This window comes from Cygnus olor, chromosome 15 (assembly GCF_009769625.2).
Source record: "Cygnus olor isolate bCygOlo1 chromosome 15, bCygOlo1.pri.v2, whole genome shotgun sequence".
In the NCBI taxonomy this organism is placed as follows: domain Eukaryota; kingdom Metazoa; phylum Chordata; class Aves; order Anseriformes; family Anatidae; genus Cygnus; species Cygnus olor.
This window is the reverse complement of record NC_049183.1, coordinates 16,259,944-16,280,040: the sequence shown is the minus strand read 5'-3', so window position 1 is coordinate 16,280,040 and position 20,097 is coordinate 16,259,944. Positions and strand designations below refer to the sequence as shown.

General features: G+C 56.3%; 1 protein-coding gene across 1 annotated transcript in view; it reads left to right on the top strand.

Moving 5' to 3' along the window:
• Window positions 1-19,298, top strand: part of HS3ST6 (heparan sulfate-glucosamine 3-sulfotransferase 6) — a 30,288-nt gene extending 10,990 nt beyond the window's left edge. The window contains exon 2 of the mRNA XM_040574854.1: window positions 18,551-19,298. Within this exon, the coding sequence (XP_040430788.1) occupies window positions 18,551-19,169 (619 nt within the window). The 3' untranslated portion in view covers window positions 19,170-19,298. The remainder of the gene's footprint in view (window positions 1-18,550) is intronic.
• The last annotated feature ends 799 nt before the right edge of the window (window positions 19,299-20,097 follow it).

Here is a 20,097-nt window from a genome sequence, read left to right as displayed (position 1 = left end):
GGTGCTGTGGCCGCGGGCCCTGCACCAGCTGAGCTGCCTCGTCCCCAAAGGCTGTTGGCAAAAGGCACCGCACGTGCTGCACATTAGTTCCCCAAGTCACCGTGCAGGACATAGAGGAACAACTTTAAAGAACAAGTAAAACTGTTGCCACTTCAAAACTAGTCTCAGAATTGATGCCAGGACTCCAACAGACCGATGCTCCTTTATTCTCCTTTTAATTAATTCCTTTGCCTCCAGTGAATTTCCATCTTTTATTTCTGCTGCAATCAAAGGGCTGCAGCAAGGCTCCCATTAGGAACAGACTGATCCAACCTTTTTTTAATCTTCCCGTATCAGTTACTTGTCTCTTTCTTGCGCTGCCACGATGCATCTGAAGCACATATGCCAGGAGATGATTTGCTGAAGGAGAGATGGGGCACGAAAAGCCCCGTAGCTGCAGTTTGCTCCCAGCGGGTCTCCTTTGCTGGCAGTTTTTTTATGGCAGCAAGGAGTGAGAGGCCAGATAAGCTTGCTCGGATACACAAATGAGCAATTACGTGGTCACCTGAGAAGTGCCTGATGATTTATGGTGTTATTAAAAGGTGATGGTAAGAGTAGAAAAGATGTGTAACATCTGCATTGAAACCCCCAGCTCTGACCCTCGCACCCCAGATACCAACATATTAAATATCCAAACAGGCATTCGAGCCTGCAGATCACTCTGACAGAGATCCCTGCACATCTGGTAACACTTGGCCTGATACCCAAGCCCCTGGACAGTGTGTGAGCAAACGTAATTCACTCCTTGCCATGCTGTGGGCTCGAAGAGCACTGTTCCTGCTGGAGGGGTGGCCTTCAGGGAAGCCTCGTGAAGGAGGAATGTGCAGGCACTGCTGGCGTGGCGGTGGCATCCCATGAAGACGAAGAAGTGCTTGGCTGCAGGACAAGAGGCCTGGCGCAGGTGGCAGGAGAGCTGGGGCTGCCGTGCGGGTGTCTGTCAGCAAGCGAGGCCTGGTCTCAGCCAGCAGCTCCATCTCCTTGCTGGGCAGGGAGCAGTGGTGGCTGCAGCTCCAAAACAGCCCCTGTGGCTCGTGGGTCTGAGCAGACGTCCCTGAGCATGCTGTGGGGACTCCTCTTGCCCTCCAAAGACTGTAGTGGCCAGGGCCGCGATGGGCTTGGACAGTGGGAGCCTGCGTTGCTGGCGCTGCCCTGTGGTGCCACAGGCCTCCTTGTCCCTTTCCATCCGTTGTTTGCACTTCTGGCTTCTGATCCCCCTGGACACGTCTTCTGCTTGTTACAGGGAAGAAATCATGGCTGGAAGTGAGAGGTCCAAAGGGTGGGCTGATCAGAGAAGATGTTCTGTGGGACTACACCTAGCAGGGGCGGCCTGGGCACGCTGTTGCACTTGTTAGTGTGCTGCAGGGCCTGCACGTAGGGTGGTTGGGCAGCAGGGCAGTGCGTGTTCGTGCTTTGGCATAAGCAGGCGGTGATGTCCCCCAGGAGAATGGCACAGGAACCTTCATGGGCTCTGCTTCTCTACACCTGCTGCCAGACCTGGTGCTGCGGGCTTCAGGGGGCTGCTGCTGCTTGGCACAAGTGGGGTTTCCAACTCAAAACTCCGTCTCAGGCTGCCAAGGCTGCCTTGTTTTTGTGCAAACATTGATTTTTGGGTACAAGTGGGAGAAATGTGCTGGTGGAAGTGGCTGTGATGGGCATGTTCACTTGTTAGGAGCCCGCACTGTGTGTGGAACGCACAGCCTGTGCTTTGTGCTGTGCTGACAGCGAGCAGGATGGAGGATGCACATGTTTTCAGAGCACAGGGGAGAGCTGGCAGTTGTGGGGATAAAAGCAGCATATGTCTGATTGAATAAATGGAGAAATGCAGGCCAGATGGCTGGAAATGCTAGGAACTGTTTAATAATTTCTAAACTCTTTGCTCTCTAGAGCAAGATTACGGGCACTTGCAGTCTTTTCCTCTCTGCTCAATTTGCCTCCTGTGCTGGCTGCATTACTCTTGGCTTCACGTAGAACATTTAATATTGTTTGTGACCTTCACAAATTTATGGAATTATTATCTGGGGTATAACCTCTGAGCATCTTTCAGGGAGCAGCCAGTGATTTGTGAGGGTGTCTCCTCCGTGCCTGGGAGGTGGAGCTTTGGAAATGCCTCGTGGCTCCCCGATCCCACGTGCATTAACGGGTCCAAAACCAGCTCAGCAGTGCCTGGGGGGCATCCTGCATCCAATTCACGCCGACCTGGCTGGGTTGAAGTCAGGCTCTGGAGCAGCAGCCCCAAACACTGAAGTCGCAGGAGCTGTGCCTGGGACAAGCAGGCGCTGTTCCAGCTGCCGCACGGGAGCAGAGCTGGCTCTGGTACTCGCTGCCTCTCCTCTGGCTCCTACCAAATGCGTGACCCAACAGAGGAGCTTGGCTCAAACCGATCGCATCGCAGCCATCGTCTTTCCTGGGAGAGGGTTGGAAACTGTCTCTTACCAGGTGCCATCTCCCTGGCACTGGCTGAACCACACATTATGTGGGGAAAGGGAGGAGGGGGGATGTGTTTGGAGGGCTTTGGAGATGAAGGTGCTCACTGTGCTCCTGGGGATGGGTCCTCGGGACCCACTGAGTCACTTTCTTACTAGCAGGGGGATGAAGTAGTGCAGGAGGTGGATGGGGTGTGTGTGTGTGTGCAAGGACAGGAACCTGCCTCCTGGTCCCTGCTGTGAGGTTAGCCACTGGTTGGCTCCCTGGGTTTCCAAGTAGATCCTGAGGTGCCAAAATGAGATGGAAAATGCTGACCGAGCAGTATTGCTGGCAGGACCAGGAGAGGAGACGTTGCAGCATGGAGTGGAGCTGTGCTCTGCCACGGGCAGCAGCCAGCTCTACAGGTGGTGGAGCCCTGCGCTGTGCCCTGCGCAGCAGCCCAGGTGTGCTGTTGGTGCTGAGCACAGAAGGGGACCCAGCTTGTCCCCACACATATGCCACCGCAGGTGTGTTTCCCTATGGTGCTGGTCTCCAGGTGAGAGGTGCTGGGGTGAGGCAGGAGCTGCAGGTTCAGTCCGGGTCACTGTACAGTTTGCTTTGTTGTGGTCAAAAGCCCCATTTTCTCCAAAGCAGGATTTTGCTTTTATTTATTTATTTATTTTTGACAAATTAAGAAAGCAAAGAACTTCTGAGGAAAACCTTGAATTTAGTGTTTCAAAACCAGGAAGTTTTTGAGCAGAAATCTGACTTTTGTGTTTCAGGGGAACACTGATCTTTTTACTGCCTCAGTACCTTGTAATCGTCTGCAGGGTTTCTCTGTGGCCACTTGTAAAAGTAGTTGTATTTTTGCTAAAACACTTGTTACTTTGGGCCTGTGGAACTGGTGCAGAGCCCCAGCTTGTCTGCGCAGGGCCAGATCCAGCCCCTGGAAGAGGGGTGTGCTCCTCCCGCTGCAGAGGGGAGAAACTGGGATCGTGGGGTGATGGCGATTTAGAAAATAATAAGTCCTAGTGTTCCATGAGATGAAGAGCATGATAGGAACAGAAACTGCAATTCTAATAAGGTGGAAACCTGAAGTATTCCAAAAATAATGCAGGTTGCAGTTCTTGAAGGAACTTCCTTTCCTTGCGCAACTTGAGGGAGAAAAAAAACAACATATAAACTGTGTTTCAAGGAAAATGAAATGCAAATAAGAAAAAAACAAATTTGAGTTAATTCTTCTTTTTTTTTTTTTTTTTCAAGCACAGCTCCATTCAACATTTTAAAAGTCAAGGGATTTAGGGATCTGGAGAGAGCATCAATGTTTTTTGGTAACAAGTACAAACTGTAGTGGGTTGTAAGACTTCAGAAGCTGTTTCTGATTAGTATCTTTTCTTTTGACAACTTCTTTTCTTTTCAGAAGAAAAAAAAAAAGAAAGGAAAGGGTTTTTGTAACACAGTTGGGTTGGAGATGGGGGAAAATCTGTTTAAAATATGCAGGAACCTGAAAGAAAATCTTGAGTGAATAATAAGTTTAACTGACCTTAAAATATCCCATTGCCATGAGGGATTTGAGAGTAACACTTCAAATGGATTTTTGATGAGGCTCTCTAGGCTGTGGGGAATTGAACGTTTTACCCAACACGTTTCTGAGCTAAATTTTCATGATAACTAAGAGAAACTATTCTGAAATGCCTAAAGAAGTTTTTGTCTTGTTTTGTGTTGCTTTGTGGTGTGTTTTTTTGTTGTTGTTTTGTTTGTATTGTTTTTCCTTTAAAGCTACTGACAGAACAAGGAAAATCAATTTACAGAAAGGCGACTTTTCCGAACTGCTTTTTCACCGGGCTCAGTTTCATGCTGGAGCAGGATGTGTCCCGGCAGTGGGTGCTGTACTGGGTGCATCCTGCTCAGCTCTTAGCCTGGCTTCGCCTCTGAGCCAGGAGCTGCGGGGCTGCAGCTCCGTGCCCAAGGTGCTCTGTCCGGGTCTATCTGTCCGTCCGTCCATCCGAGGACAAAGCAGGGGATGGAAACCTGGAGCTGAGCGACTGCAAACGGGTCTGTCTCGGGGCTGAGCGCTGCGTGTCCCTCTGTCTGTCCGTCTCTCCCTGCAGGCCTTGGCGCTGCGTGTCCTGGGGCTCTGCATGCCCAGCGCTGGGGTACGGGATCGACCTGCATCGGGTTTGTCTGCACTCTCCGTCCCCATGCTGCAAGTCCCAGATTGTGCCCATCCCACGGTGCTGCTGCCACCAGAGCCCAGCACCATCCAAATTGCCCACTGCGAGCCTGCTTTGCCCGGCCCTGAGCCAGGAGGGGCCTCTGGCGCATGAGGATAAATTATTGTCTTTGCTGATAATTATTATCACTGCTGATAAATTGAGGTGTGACAACTGCAGGCTCTGAGCGAAGAGCTGAGCACTTGTGGAGCACCCCGCAGTGCCCGTGCCCCTCCAGCCCTGTCCTGGGGAGATGCCTTATTTACGGGCAGCTCGGATGTTGCAAAAAACAAATAACAAAAAAAAAACAAAAACATAAACAGGGAGGTCAATGTGTGCTGTGTGCTGGCCTTTGGGAAGGTTTTCAAACTTAGAAATAAAAGTCAGCCCCTCGCTTCCTGGAAGCACGTAAAAGTTGATGGCTGGAAGCAGGCCAAGTGAAATGAAATACGCGTTATTGTCCCTGCACCAGTGGAAAAGGCTGGGCAGGATTTGCTCCTCTCCTCTATGGGGGCCAAATGAATAGCAGCTTTCTGCTGTTGACAGCTTGCTGCGCTTCAGCCCTCGCTGCTCCGCTGGCCACCGGCTTCTGAAGGCTTAAGACTGTCTTGAGTACACATGATGGCACATAATAACTCGGGAGCAAATAATGTAGCCTTTGAATTCCTGTGCCGCTGGAGGTTCCCTCTTCCCAAAGCTTTGTGGGCTGTGAAGAAATGCCCTTTCTTTGCTGCTGCTCCTCTGCCCAGGGGTGAGGGCCGGGCGAGTCCATCCTGCTCGCACGTGTTGTCGCTGCTGATGGAGATGGTGTTGTGCCCTGCTGCCAGGTCTGCTCCTGCCCAGGGCTGGTCCCGCAGGGCTGGGCAGAGCTGCGGTGCTCCTGGGGACCGTGACAGCATGAGGACACGGGGCTGGGCGTGCTGGGATGCTCGTCCGTGTCTTGTGCGTGGGATGAGGCCAGCAAAGCGCTTTCCTGGTGGTGTTTTCCTGATGGGGCCGTGCTGGAGCTGCCTTTCCCCGAGCCAAGGGCAGCTGTCAGGGTCATGGCTCCTGCTTGGCTGCAGCTTTTCCTGGAAATGCGTAAAATTCCTAGTTTTGATCCTTCTCCATCAAATCAGATTGGAATGGGCCGGTGGGATCAGACGCGGCCGGGGGAAGACCAGCAGACAGGCGGGCGGATAGGCAGACAGACCGTGTGATTGCTTAAGCCACATTTCCTTAGGAAGCCAGGCTAAAAATAATAAAAATCCAGTCCTTTCCCACAAACAGCTCCGGTTGCCACAAACTGATGCTTTTCCAGTGCCGAAATGCTTTGTGAGAGAATTCCCAGTTGTTCCCGGGGAAGGGAGGACGTGGGGAGGGCCAAGAGTCTGGCTCCACTGCTGGGGTCTGGTGGAGCCCCCAGGCCCCATTGCTGGGCTGGTTTGGGATGGCAGGGGACCTGCAAATAGCCTGGCTGGGAGGGCAGGGATTTCCTGCACTGGGGACCAGCAGGACCCCCCCAGTGCCAGGCGAGAGGGACGGATGCAGCCCGGGGGGCACCAGAGCCACCCCTGTGGGCTTGGCTGCCTTTCTGAGGCTTCTCCAAGGAGGGAGCGGTTGTTGGCACACGTGGGGCGGGCTGCAGGTGGGTGAGAAAAGTCCCATGGATGCAGGGAAGAGGCTCAACTGCTTGCGAGGGAGGGGAGCCCTTGGGCAGCCCCTCGGGGCTGGTTCCCCCTTCCTTTCAGTGGATGCTGCAGATGGGTGATGCGGGATGCCCCTTGTCCCCGGCACGGCCCCGCACGGCACTGCTGAGCTCGGGGCGAAGCTCGCCTGCGCTCCTTGCCAGGAAACGGGGCTTTTTCTGATAGTAAAAAAAAAAAAAAAAAAAAAGAGCTAAATTTGTTTCCCATCTTCCCCGAGGCTGTATTACAAATTTGACACAGATGGGTTTTTTTTTTTGTTGTTGTTTTTTCATTTTTGTGGAAAATTGGATACGTTTTCCATCGCAACAAGAGCTTTTCTGTGGCAGCATGACAACGTTCTGCCCAAGAGCAGCACCAAGCAGCCCGGATGGGATTGTTTGTCGCTGACAGAGGCGGGGAGGGGACACGAGCCCCTCGAGCCCTGAGCTGTTGCGAACCCTCTCACAGGTAGCGCGGGCTCTGCAGGGCACAGGGTCTGCCTGGGTGCAGGGTCAGTGACTGTTACGGGCTGAGGGCTTAACTCAAAGCTTCCCTTGTTGAACCCACAGCCAGGGCCAGAGGCTCCAACCCGCAGCACCGGTGCCCTTCTCACAAACAGGGAGGATGCAGCAGCCACGCCATCGCCTGCTCGAGGTGTCGGGGACATCACTGGGGAGACGCCTCGGGGGGCACCGCCGCATCTCTGTGCACCCCCTGCCTGTGCACAGCTGCGGCATTGCTGTCTCCCCCCATGGGCAAGCAGCCCCGGTTCCCCGCACCGCAGCCGCTCGCGGGGCTGCTCCCACACCTGCTCCGTGCCCCGCCGAGAGCCGGAGCCGCAGCTGGTGCCGCTCACCTGCCAGCTACCGAACCCAGCCTGGCGGTGGGCACGGCGGGCACCCGCGGAGATGTGTGTAACCCAGGTAATTGCACCAATATGGTGCCCTTCCTCCCTTGGGCCGAGTCCTACAGCTCAGGCTCTGGTTTGGGCTGTGGAAGCTGCTGGCAGCAGCACCCGGCTGTTGTGGTGTCCTGGCTTCCTGCCCCGTCCTGCTGCCCGTCGCCGCCGGGGACGGGGGTCCAGTGGCAGATGGGTTTGGGGCACGCGGTCCCTTGTGCGCGGGGATGCTCGCCAGCAAGCTGGGGATGCAGAGGGCCGGGAGACGTGGAAGCACAGGGCAAAGCGAGGCACCAGCTCAGCTTCTGCTTCAAAACCCAACGCAGCGCTCGGTGTTGTTCTCAGGAAGGCCGGGGCGGCTGCCTGCAGGAGATCACCTTCCTGGGGGGATTTGGGTGCTCAGGTACCGGCGATCTCAGTGAGCGTTAGGTTCCCAAATACCTTTGTGGATCTGGCCAAACGAGCTTAAAACTGTCGCGGGAAACTTTCCCGATGGATCCCAAAGGCTTCGCCGCAGACCTCAGGCCTGGCTGCGGTCCAGGAGCGAGGACTGATTTATGTTTTAGTAGGTAGAAACGAGACAGTTCTGGATGCGTTTCAGAATGGCTGGCGGTTAGCTTGAACCTGCAGCTTCGAACAGGACCAGCGCTTGTTCAGCAGCGGGAAGCCAAGCCAGGAAAGCATTTCCGCAGAAGTCTCCGTGAAGTGGAACCGGTGGAGTTGCCACGTGCAAAACTGGCACACTGGTGGTGGGAGGGCATCGGTCCTATGGCAGCGGGCAGGCTCTCGCCTCACTGATAGCTTCTTTGACTTCTAACTCGTCACATCCCACTGCTGCAGTTCTAGACTGGATGCTGAAGGTGCTGTGGGCAGTGTAACTGTATTAAAATCACATTAGTTAAAGCAATTGAATTTGTTCAGTTTAAAATACAGATGGTGTGAGCAGCTTTTACTGCTTATGGTTTACCTACTGGAGTAGGACCCAGGGTCCTCGGTCAGGGTGTGCAGGTTTCACGCAGAGCCCGTAAGATCGTGCCATGGGCTTCCAAGCCCTGGGGAAGCCCTGGACTGGCGCAGATGTGTTCTGAGACCCCGGTCCTGTGTCACGGAAAAGAGCTGCTGTCCGTGGCTGGGTGAGGAGCGAGATGGGCCCGTCACTGCCGTGCTCCCTGGCCACGAGCCTCTGCGCACCCACCCGGGTTGTTTCCCCCTGGCTTTTTGTGCACGCAGAGGTTCCCAGCTGCGGGCTGGCCTGGCCTCCCTTTGGCATTAGGAGGGAACCTGCTGAAGAGGCAGGTCTTGTGGTTTTTTTCTTTGTCTTTTTTTTTTTTTTTTTTTTTTTTAACCCTGAACGAAGCTTCCAAGCAGCCTTCCCCACACCACCCACTGCGTTAAAAAATAAATAAAGCTGGCTCTGTCCCTTGGCCAAATCTGACAGCTTTTCCACACCAGATTAGCTAACCTGTCTCCGGAGCCTGCTCATGTTTCACGGAGCAGTTTCATCCCTAGGAGGAGAACGCCCGCCTGCACCGTGCTCTGCACGGGGACCGGGGACACTGCCCCTGCGTCCCGTGTGCAGGGCTGCACCTGCGGCCACCTGCACATTTCTTTTATCCTTATTTTCCCTGCCAATGCTCACATTTCTGGGTAGTCCCAGGGCATGCTCCCCACCTGCAGTGGCTGGCGATGAGATGCAGGGCCCTGCAGGACGGGGGCTGCTCGTGGCTGGAGATGCTGTCCTCCCCACACCCCCTGTCCCCATCCGATGCTCGGCAGTGTCACAGTGAGGGTTGCGTGTGCTGCAGGTGGCCCTATGCTGTCCCAAAGCCGCCCAGAGAGCAGCTGACAGCATCTCGGGGAGACCTCAGTGAGGGTTGTTCTCCATCCCTTCTGCCCACAGCATTTTCCTCGTGCTGCCTTGGCCTGGCTGCGGTCCTGCACCGCTGCCCAGCCCTGGCCATCGCTTCCCTGGATGCTGTGGTCCGGAGGCTGCCTCGGGCGGGTGGATCTGTGCCATACCACGGCGGGCTGTGGCCACTTAGTTACTCAGAAATGCATTCATTGTGCTCTACCGAGCATTGACTCGCTGATTGCAACAGAACCCGGTGGCCCTGGTGCAGAGCCTCCGCTCTCTGCTCGGGTCCAGAGTTCCCATTTCTATCCATGTAAAAGGGGAAATTAAAAATAAACAAGCGCTGGGCTCAGTTATGTTCATGCCATGCTCCCCGTGCCCCCCCAGCTGTGCAGGAGGTGCAGGTGCACGGGGGAAGAGCACCCAGCACCCTTCCCAGCCCCAGCGGGGCCGCGGGGCGCACAGCGCCGGATGGGGCGGCAGCGCCGGCCAGCCCCACGCTGAGATCAAATAAACACGAAGGCAGCGAAATTATTCATGGCTCTGGGGACTTCTCTTGATGCCTCGTCAGCATCTGCTGATCAAATCAAAGCATCTGTCGGTGCAGCGGCCGGCAGGAAGGTCTCGCTCTGGCAGACACGTGTGAATTCCTCCTTTCTTCCTCCCTCGCCTGCGCTCCCGCTGGTCCCGCACCTGCGGCGATGCTGGGGCCGCGGAGGGAGCCGTGGCGGACGCACCCTGTGCTGCTGCGGGACGGGCACACCCGGCACATTTGAGGATTTTGCCCGTTTTTTGTCCCCCTGTTGCAGCTGCTCAGTGAGGCTCGTGGGCGTGCAGTGCCCCAAGGCCCCGCAGGCAGAATTGCAAAATTATAGGGAAGTCAGCGTGGTTTTTTTTGTCTTTCCCCTCCCAAGGGCAGCTGATGCTGCAGGGAGAGGTTAACCCATGAGCGGTGCTGTGGGAGGGATGCGCTCCCCTCTGTTTTTTCACTGTGTGCCCGGGGCTGGCTCTTGGTGCACGCCTGCTTTCCTTTCACCTGCTTTGGCATCAGGATGCTGGGGAATTCCCGTTTATGTGGGAGCTGCCGGCCGTGTCCTGGGCTACCTGGCAGGAGCTGGGGTGCAAGCAGGACTCAGGCGGGAGACACGAGCCGTGCAACTTTAAAGCTGAAAAACTGAGATTTTGTGGTCTTTTTATTTCCTTCCTGAAACCAGGAAGGATCAGCCCATTGCTGCAAGAGGATACTTTAGTCAAAACTGATATGTGCGTTATTTTATTTGTAATTGTAAGCAAAGATTTTGTAAACTCCGGCTGTGCTTTGCCCACCTGGGGTGCGTGCCCCCCCCGCACTTCGTGCTGCCCTCCTACTCTCCCCTGGGCGTCTCACGGTGGTGATGCACAGCCCCAAGCCTGGCAGCCCCGCCGAGTTTTAAGAGGAAATTTTCCTTATTTATTGGAGCGCCCAAGGACCCGGTTACCGGAGGTATAAGATTTGTCACCGGTGCCTCCGTTCAGTTTGCAGCAGAGCATAATTTTTGTTTAGCTGCTCTCAGACGGCCCGTCGGGTATCTTCAGCCGGTCGTAAAACATAAGATGCACGGCCAGGGGAGAGCATATTTAAACGGCTGATTTCACTGAAAGGTGTAATAATCTGCTGGATTACTTGCTGGGGTAGCTGCAGGAAAATTTACTGCCTTGGAAAGAGATTACCAGCAGCCGCTGCAGGCAGCGGATTTCTTCCTTTTCTGCTATAAAGGGAAGGAAGCTTTTCATTGAATTCCTGCTGGTTGTGCCCGTGAGCGATGCTTCCCCTCCCGCAGTTACACTGGGTCAGCTCGCCGAACTCTGAAGGGAAGAAAACAACGTGGGCAATGCCTGATATTGCTGTTATCTCCTCTCTCGGGTGTTAGAGGGCAATTCCAGCCTGGCACAGCGAGGCGCTGCCTGCTGGGAGCTGTGGGGACCCTGCAGGACCTGGGGCGCCTGGTGCTGAGCACCCTGGTGCTGTGCTGCTGGAACGAGCTCTGTGCTGATTGCACCAGGGATAGCAAGCAGAGACCGAGGCCCCGATCTTCCCCTTCTGCGAGAGGGGAGAAAACCCGTTCCTGAGGGTCTGCACCTCCCCGTCCTTGCAGAAGGCAGAGCGAGAGCACCGTCCCGTGCCTGAGCTCAGCACCATTCGTGGGCTGAGTTTGCAAATCTCTTGTCATGCCCCAAACTGTACGCTGCAGGGATGGGGCTGTGGGGCGGTGGGGGCGTGTGGAGGGGTTGTTTTTGTTTTATTTCATTCCCCTGCAAGGGAGGAGGGCCGTGGCGGGCCCAGGCAGCTAAGCCCTTTAATTGTGTGCAATGAAGGCTGACAGTGGCGAGGCTCGGCCTTTAAAAGGGGTACTGAACCTTTAATTCCTGAATAAATCATCTCCAGTCTGCTGCTCCTTCATCTGCAAGCTGTTTGAGCGCGGGTACACATATTCACTGCTGGGCAGGGTCATTTGGAGATCAGAGCCCTCGGCTGACCCGGGTCACAGGCAAGACACCTGCCGCCGGCTGTCCCTGCGCCCCCGGGGCCGGGAATCAAAGGGGCGCGGGGAGCCAGCCGCCGGGGAGGGCTCTAATTGCGGCGCTGCGGCCGCGCTTCGCTCCGGAGGGAGCCCGCAGCATCCCCGCTCCCCGTGCAGGTGACCTGCCTGCCCGCTCTTTCTGGAGGTGTTTTTTTTGGGGGGGGGATTCCTGTTGCTATTCTGTTTTTCACCCGCTGTAACTGTAAAAGTGGGTTCAGCTGCTTTGGCACTGGTGGATGTTCAATAGGCGTCTTTGCTCACTGCACGTGAAGTGCCTCAGGGAACGGAGGAGCTTTTTCCTCCTGGTCTCTCTCCGGTCGTGGCAGCTGCGGGCTGCAGGCGTCCCCGTGCTGCTGTGGCACTGCAGGACCCTGCCTGGGGCGGCACTGCTGGATCCTCGTCCCCGTCCGGCCAGCTCGCAGTGCTTGTCTGGTGTATGTGCAGGAGCACGTGTGTGTGCAAGCAGCCAGGCTTGCGAGCAGGAGCGATTGTTTTGGGGCACCCCGTGCAGCACCCCCTGCCCACCCTGCGCTGAGCGGCTTCATCCAGCACTGCCGCTCTGGGGCCAGAGCTGCGCTCGCATTGTCTCTGGTTTCTGCTCTCCATAATGGTATGCGTTGGGTGTATTCACCAGTAGCCCTTTTGGCCTTAATGACCCTGCTGGAATAACCACGGAAAGAAAACACCGTAATCGCTCAAAAACCTTCAGGGCCTCGAGCTGCCCATAATTGCAATTCCCAGCCATAAACATGAGCGTGGTCCCAGTGCAGATGAAGTGCGGTGGAGGGGAGCAGGCGTGCGTGCCGGGGGGCTGTAGCTGCCCCATGGTGTTAGGGGAAACGTCCTTTTCCTCTTCTTATGGCCAGGATTTGAGACTTGGGGTGTGCAGAGGGCTGGATGGTTTTGTAGCCTGCAAAAGGGACATGATTTATTCTTTTGAATGGCTTCTGAAACGGCCCTGCTTCTTATCAGGGGCTAATAACCGGGTGTCGGGTGACTCGTAAAAGCAGCCACTTGATTAGAAATGCTAATGCTGGCTCAGGCTTCTCCCCTTTCCATCACTCCACATCCCCAAGAACAGGATGCTAAATGGGTCGGAAAGCCTAACACAACATTCCCCAGCTCCTGGCTCTTCCCTGAGCCCCTTCTGCTGCCTGGCCCGGGTGGCACCAGGCAGGGACCCATCGCTGAGGCTGGAGGAGCCGCGGGTCCTCTGCGTTAGCTCAGCACCTTCAGCCTGGTCCTGGGCCGCTGCGGGTGCTGGGGGCTGAACAGAGCAAACCTCTGGGTTGTTTCTTGTATCAGTCTGTAATTAGGTGCAGAGGGCGGGGGGGGGATGCAAAGGAGCATTAATAAATTATCTTCCTTGTTGTTAATTGACGTGTCTCGAGTCAGCCGATCACTGAGCCGAGGGCTTGGCTCCCCTTCCAGGCGCATCCCGGGCTCATTACTGCCGCCATTAGCATATTCAGGTTTCCCTGCTTAAAGCCAATTAGCTCATGGCCAGGCCCGATTGGGAAGCTGTGGCCTCATTTGCACATTTTTGAATCGGCGAAAGAATCAAAAATAATGGAGGCAGGCGGGGAGGCAAAGCGCCGCAGGGCTCTGCCCGCCGGTGGGGGCGATGACGGCCCCTCTGGCCCCTCCGAGGGGGTGACGGGGAAGGCGAGGGGAAGAGCGCAGTAATGAGGAGCAAACGTGGCCGCGGCCCTAATTTGCTCCCGGGCGGCTTGTCGGGCTGCGGAGGTTCAACAGATGCCTTGGGAGGAGGTGGTGGAGGGGACCATGGCAGGGACAGGCGGTGCTTTGGGGACGGGGGGGGTCCGGTGTGGCTGCCCCCATCCAACCCTGGCAGTCGTGGTCCTGCTGCAGCTCCGTGCCCGAGGACGTGTGGCTGGGTCCGTCCCTGTGATGTCCCAGCCCTTAATGTGTTCTCGCCCCGTTCTCCGGCAGAGGTGCCGCTATCCCGGCTGCCTTACGGAGCAGCCCAGTATCTGAGAGTATCGCTAACTGGTTCCAGTTTAACAACTTCATAGCCGCTGCTGCTGCCACCACAAAGGCCGCCTTGTCCCCGCCGGGTGAGATAAGCCTTCGGGGCGATTCATATGCAGATCCGGGTGGTAGGGGTGTCTGCGGGCAGAGGGTAAATCTGGATAAATCTGTCCCGGCCCTCACCCCTCTCCGGTTCCAAACTGTTTTACATTTACACAAAAAGGTGCTGGCCCCAGTGAGCCCGTGGGGCAGGCCGTCACCCTGATGTTTGGGGGGTGCCGCGTCCCCCGTGTCCCCACGGCTCCGTGCCCCCTGTCTGCACCGGCCGGGGCTGGGGAGGGCGACCCTAATCTGCGCCCATCCTGCTGGTTTTGTCCTCAGCATCACCCCTCGCCTTCCCGGCTGAGCGCCCTGAAAGAGTCGCTGTCTGTGGCGCTGCAGAAAGCTCTCAACCATGTCCACCCCAGCAAAAATCCCCTCGCCTTTCACTTGCTTTTGTCGGTGCCTTTTTTTTTTTTTTTTGTCAGTGCTCGTTTTTTTAATAATAATGGGGAGGTTTTGTTCCCCCTTTTCCCTTCCATGGGGTGGGTGATAATGCAGGACCTGCAAGCCCTGGTCCAACTGCCCCCATCACCCACGTCCGTGGTTTTTCTGGATTTTGAGGCCGTTTTTCACTCCTGGCATGGGCTGGGCCCCGCTAAAGATGCTGCCTGGCATCGCCCGTGGGAGGCTGTCGGGCTGGAGCCTTCCTTATCAGCGAGCTTGTCCCGGGCAGGCGCATCCATTACTTTACACTCAGCCCATTCCTGGGATGAGTTCTCCCTCCGTCTCCAGCAAAACCATCCCAGAGCTGAGGAATCCTCAACCAATTAACCCTGGGAAGTTATGTCGGCCCGGGATTTTGAAGTCTGCTCTGATTACCTGCCTGCTATGGCTGTTAATCTGTATTTCGTGCAGCTTTCTGCATTGTTATCAGGGCTGTGACTTACTGCACCTCGCTACCTCAAGAGAAGAGGTAATTAATCTAAGTGAGGGCCCCCGGGAGCACAGCCTTAACCCGCAGTTTCCCCCTGGCTATGAGAGCTGTGCCGTCCCAGGCAGGTTCGGCAGCGTGCCTCAGCCACGAGGGCACGCTCCAGACACGAGTCCCCCGGGGACCGACAGCCCCACGTGCCAGCACCCCGCGGCACATTTTGTACGTCTCCACATCTTGTACATCTCCACATAGGAAATCTTGTTTCCGATGCCTTTCAAGTGCCAGTCATCTTGATATTTATCAAAAATTGAAATCTATGGGCTTAATAGAGAAGCAGGACTTTTATCCCTCCTCCTGGGCGCGTGGTCTCTCTTGAAATACAACTTCCATCGAAGGCTGCCGGGTGCTCCCCCGTCGCGATGCCACGTTCCCGTGGGCAGTGCTTGGCGCGCCCAAGGAGCTCCCTCAAGGTCAACAAGAATTAGCTCCAAGTTTAAAGTTTCCAGTGCTTTTGCTAAAGTGGAGCACAACAGGAGCCCCGCCCTTCATTTACTGGTTTTAGCCAGATCTGGAAGCAGGCAGAGCTTATCAATAATTAACTGGGGTAATTCTTAGGGAGTTAATGAAAATGTGAAATAGCGTAATTATCTCGTAGGTAGCCGGGAGTCCGTGTGATGGAGCTGTGCAGAAGATACATGTCGTGCAGTTGTATGGCAGCCACCGTTCCTAACACTCTCTGAGCACCAACAAAACCAGAGAGGTGCTGGAGCCCCGTGGAGGGTCCGTGGTAGCGCTGCCGTGCAGGGGCTTTGCTTATGGCCCTGGGGGTCTGCGTGGGGCATCGCTGTCCCCAGCGGGGACGGTCCCCGCATCCCTCGCGCAGCCCTCGCTGCTGCTCCGGTGGTGCGGAGTTGGGAATCCCTGCCTTGGTGTGGGCTTTTATTAAAAATTCCACTTTAATTAAATTTTCCTTAAGCCTAAGGAGGGCGTGGTTGACTTTAATTAAAGCTGGGTTGCTCCTGCGTGCTGACAAGCCCCTGGTGGGCAGGACGCGTGCGGGGAAGGCACCGGTGGTGTCAGGCATGTGTCACCCCGCTTGTCAGCCCTGGCTGCTCTCCTGCGGGGAAGGAGAGGGCATAAAGCAGCTTTTGGAAAATATTTCCGGAAAGGCTTCTCTTGGGGTGTCCAGGCTTGCATCATTCCTCACGATCACCACGGCAGGGTGGGGGTCAGGTGGGGCCCAGGCACCTGTCCTGTTTTGGTGGACCTGGCCCCCCAGTCCGCAGAGAGCTCTGGGCAGGGATGTATTTTTATTTTATTTTTTTCCTAGAAATAACCCCTGGCAGCACAGATGGAGCGGCATGTGTTGGCACAGAAAATCTGGTAACTTTAAATGTTTTAGTGATTTTTTTTTCTCAAAACCCTACCTTCTGTTAACTTTTTTCTGTGGCCACCCAGGTGTGCTGTACTGTACCTGGAGGTAAATCCCATCTGGACTAGCAGTCTGGGTCTCCTCCTTTCTTCTTTTCTTTCAATTTGCTATTCACGTGCTGTAAGAAATGATCAATTTTTGGGGTTGCGGATGCCAAGATGGGTGTAGATGGCTCAGGGCATCCCCGCTGATGGCCCAGGGAGCTCGGTGGTGGCAGCTGCAGCAGGTTCAAAGCTCTGCCTCTAACAAAAGCAGAGCAGAACTTGAGTTCAGGTCAAACCAGCTCCAGTTTGTGGAGCACAGGCTGAGGAAAGCGGTATTTCAGTGTAACGTGGGCTCTCTGGCATCTCGGAGGGCGTCCTCCCAAATGTTGCATAACGAGCATTTTGTTGCACACAGGGGACAGTGACGGATTTAGGTCTTAAGCCCATGTGTGCTGAGAGCTTGAGCAGCACGTGGGAAGTCGCTCTCCTAGGCAGAAACACCAGCGGCGTCCCAGGGAAGCGCAGGCAGCTTGGGGACATTAGGGGACGTGGCTGGCCAGGAGCTGGGCTGGAGGTGCCCGTGTCCATCATCCCCCAGCCAGCTCTGAAGTGGCATCGTGGGCTTGGGTTTGGGATGTGTTTGGGGTTACAGGTACAGGGGAATGCGACAACCTGCCGGGCAGGAGCTTCTCCAGCCAGCTGTGCAGGCTCTGCAGGCTGCCCCGTCTCTGCTGATGGCCGGCGAGGCTGGGGACGAGAGGTGGCTCTGAGTGCTGTCACTGTCCAAAAAAATCCAACAAAATAAAGCTGCAAGTGGCTTCGCCTCTCGTTCGGGGGAGGGAGTTGTGTGGAGCCCAGCGTTGCTCGCAAATGCTTTTAATAAAGTGTTCTTTCCTGCGTCCAGGGGAAAAAACCTCCCCAAACCTCAAGCCTTTTCCCATTACGTAAGGAACACGTGCTGCTGGGCAGAGCCCTGGCGTGCCGGCAGCGTGGCCCAGGCTGCTGCGTGTGTCCCTGCCTGGGGACCAGGCACGGCCCAGCGGTGCCACCGGGTCCGGGCAGAGCCATCGGCATCCCCAGAGCACTGCCAGCTCCAGCAGCACGTGGGGGGATTGCCCGTGGGGTTTTTTATCCCTGACCATGGTTGGCATTTGGGGCCGGGCAGTCTTGGTGTGGGGAGGTGGCCGTGCGTTTGCTGGATGAACGCAGGCACCCGCTCAGCACCTCCTGCGCGCCGTGTCACTGCCGGGTGCCTCGGTGCCTCTGTAAAATAGCACCTGCCTGGGGCGGGGGGGCTGTGCTTCTGTATTCGTGTGTGCGGGTGGATGGGCAGTTCCTGCTTCAGGAGAACCCGCTGGAGTGGTTTGGTCATTCCCCACGTATTAAGCCAGCCTCTAGAAGCCAAGCACCCCATCCCTCCCTGCCCCTGCTGGGACGGGCACTGGGCAGCTCCGAGGTGACCCCGCTGTGGGCTCAGTCCTGCACAAACCAAGCCCCTTCTTCACCGGCTGCCCAGATGGGACGTGTCCACCCCCGAGAAGAAGGGGGACATGGGGGGCTCAGGGCAGGTGCTGTGCTGGTGCAGGGGGGCACCCTGCCGCAGCCCCCCCGAGCCTTCAGCCCATGGCTGCACATGCCTGTGACATGCCTGGGTAATTTCTCCAGCAATTAATGCCTCATTAAAGTGCACAAGGGAACAATCAGGGCAGTGAATTTTACACAACACAATGCCTGGGCCCTGAGAGGTTTTCCGCCTCTTTTTTTTAAAGGAAACAGTCTATTTCTGGCCTTAACTGCTTGCTGTCTGGAGGAGGTGGGAGCCTTGGTGGGCTTCTGCATCCCGGTTGGGTTGGGTTCGAGGTGGCTGGACTTAGACCCCAGGGTGCTCATCCCTGCTGCCAGGGCCGGGGGCTGGGGCTGTGCCAGGCCCCCAGGTTACCCCTTCATCCCTTTGCCCACCCAAATGGGTGCCCACATCCATGTTAAGGCTTACCTCTCCTCCTCTTTTCTCTTTGCAACCCTACGGAGCGTGTGAGCATCTGCAGTTGGTGTGCTCTGTTGGGTGGCCAGGACAAAAAAGTGTCCCCGTGCAGGAACAGGCATGGCACAGGGGCCTCTGCGTGGTCCTGGTTTGGGGCAGGTCCTGCGTCGGTGCCAGGGTGCTGTGCAGGAGGGTTCCACACCGTGCATCACACCGGCACCTCGACCCTGCAGGGCTCTCTGGGGCTTTTAACCCCGGCAGCTGGGTCGCTTTTAGTCGGGTTCCCTGCACGAGGTGCTCTAAGGAACCTCTCCTGCACCGTCCCACTGAGCCGTCGTTCCTCCCCGGTCTCAAGCTGGGACAGGCAGTGGGGTGTGAACAGGGCAGCGATGGGGAACCCCTTCCTGAGGACAGGCCTGGGGGGGCCGAGAGGGGTGAGCTGGTCAGGGGGGCTCCGAGGAAGGGGTCTGAGGACGAGGAGGTGACCGACGGGGTGTGACGGGGCAGGGTCACACAGCCGCCAGCTCTGACCGTGCCCCTTTCTCTCCCCAGGAGCCTGATGCCGCGGACGCTGGAGGGGCAGATCACGATGGAGAAGACCCCCAGCTACTTCGTCACCAAGGAGGCTCCGCGGCGCATCTACAACATGTCGCGGGACACCAAGCTGATCGTGGTGGTGCGCAACCCCGTCACCCGCGCCATCTCGGACTACACGCAGACGCTCTCCAAAAACCCCACCATCCCCAGCTTCCAGGCCCTGGCCTTCAAAAACGTCAGCACGGGGCTGATCGACACGAGCTGGAGCGCGGTGAGGATCGGGATCTACGCCAAGCACCTGGACAACTGGCTGCGGTACTTCCCCCTCTCCAAATTCCTCTTCGTCAGCGGGGAGCGGCTCGTCAGCGACCCGGCGGGAGAGATGGGCCGCGTCCAGGACTTTCTGGGTCTCAAGAGGGTGGTGACGGACAAGCATTTCTATTTCAACGAGACCAAGGGCTTTCCCTGCCTGAAGAAGCCGGAGGGCAGCAGCAAGCCCCGCTGCCTGGGGAAGTCCAAGGGGCGGCCGCACCCCAAAATCGACGGGCAGGTGGTGCAGCGCCTGCAGGAGTTTTACAGACCTTTCAACATGAAGTTTTACCAGATGACAGGGCAGGACTTCGGGTGGGACTGAGCCGTGCGCGGGGCCACCAGCAGCCTCCTCCCTTCGTTCTAATTTATATCGGACCTTTTCCGGCCAGAAACGGACCCTTCCGGAGTAGAGAGAAATATTTAAGAAATAAAAACGCAGATGACCCCTCTCCCCCTGACCAGATTAAATATTCTTCCATATAAATCTTGCTAATCTATGTTAACTGTGGCCGTGCTGGTGGCGAGAGGGAGGGTGTGGGTGCACGGGCGTGCGAGCGCTGGGAGCCAACCAGCCCTGGGGCACGCAGCCGGGGCTGGGCTGCTCCTGCCCTGGGGCTTCTGCCTGTGCCCATTCCAGCAAGGGAGGTGGCAAAAATAACTTCTATTTAATAACGTGTGAGCCCCTGTGCTTCCTTCAGAGGGTTACCCACTGATTTTACTGTGAGCAGTGTCAAGCCTTAGACTATAAATTATAGGTACATGTTTGCAGCAGTTGATGGCAGCTGCTTTTTCCCTCCTTGCTGGTTGCAAGTTCAGCCTCTGTGCTTCCCATCAGTTTCTCTTCTGGTTTTCATATCTAAAGGTGAGATCTGTGGGAGAAGGGCTGTGAAGGTGACTGCGATGAGCTTGCTCCTCCCTGCACCGATTTTCCCCAGTTTCCACATTCTGTTGATGGAAGTGTTGTTAAAACCAAAATGCTAAATACGGAGCCGTGCTGTTCCTGGACGTGGTGAGATAGTTTGGTAGCGTTGGTCAAGACTGGAAAAGCTCCGGGTGCAGATCCCCTCTGCTGAAACGATCCTATGTGCAAAAAGTAAAATAAAAAAAGAGGGAAAAAAGGGGTGCTGGTGCCAGGGCATGGTGGGTGCTCAGCTGTGCTCGCAGCCCCTTCCCAGCCCAGGGCGGCTGCATTCAGGCAATCATCCACACTGGGGCCAGCCGCCGGCTGCCATGGGGCTGAGGCTGGCAAA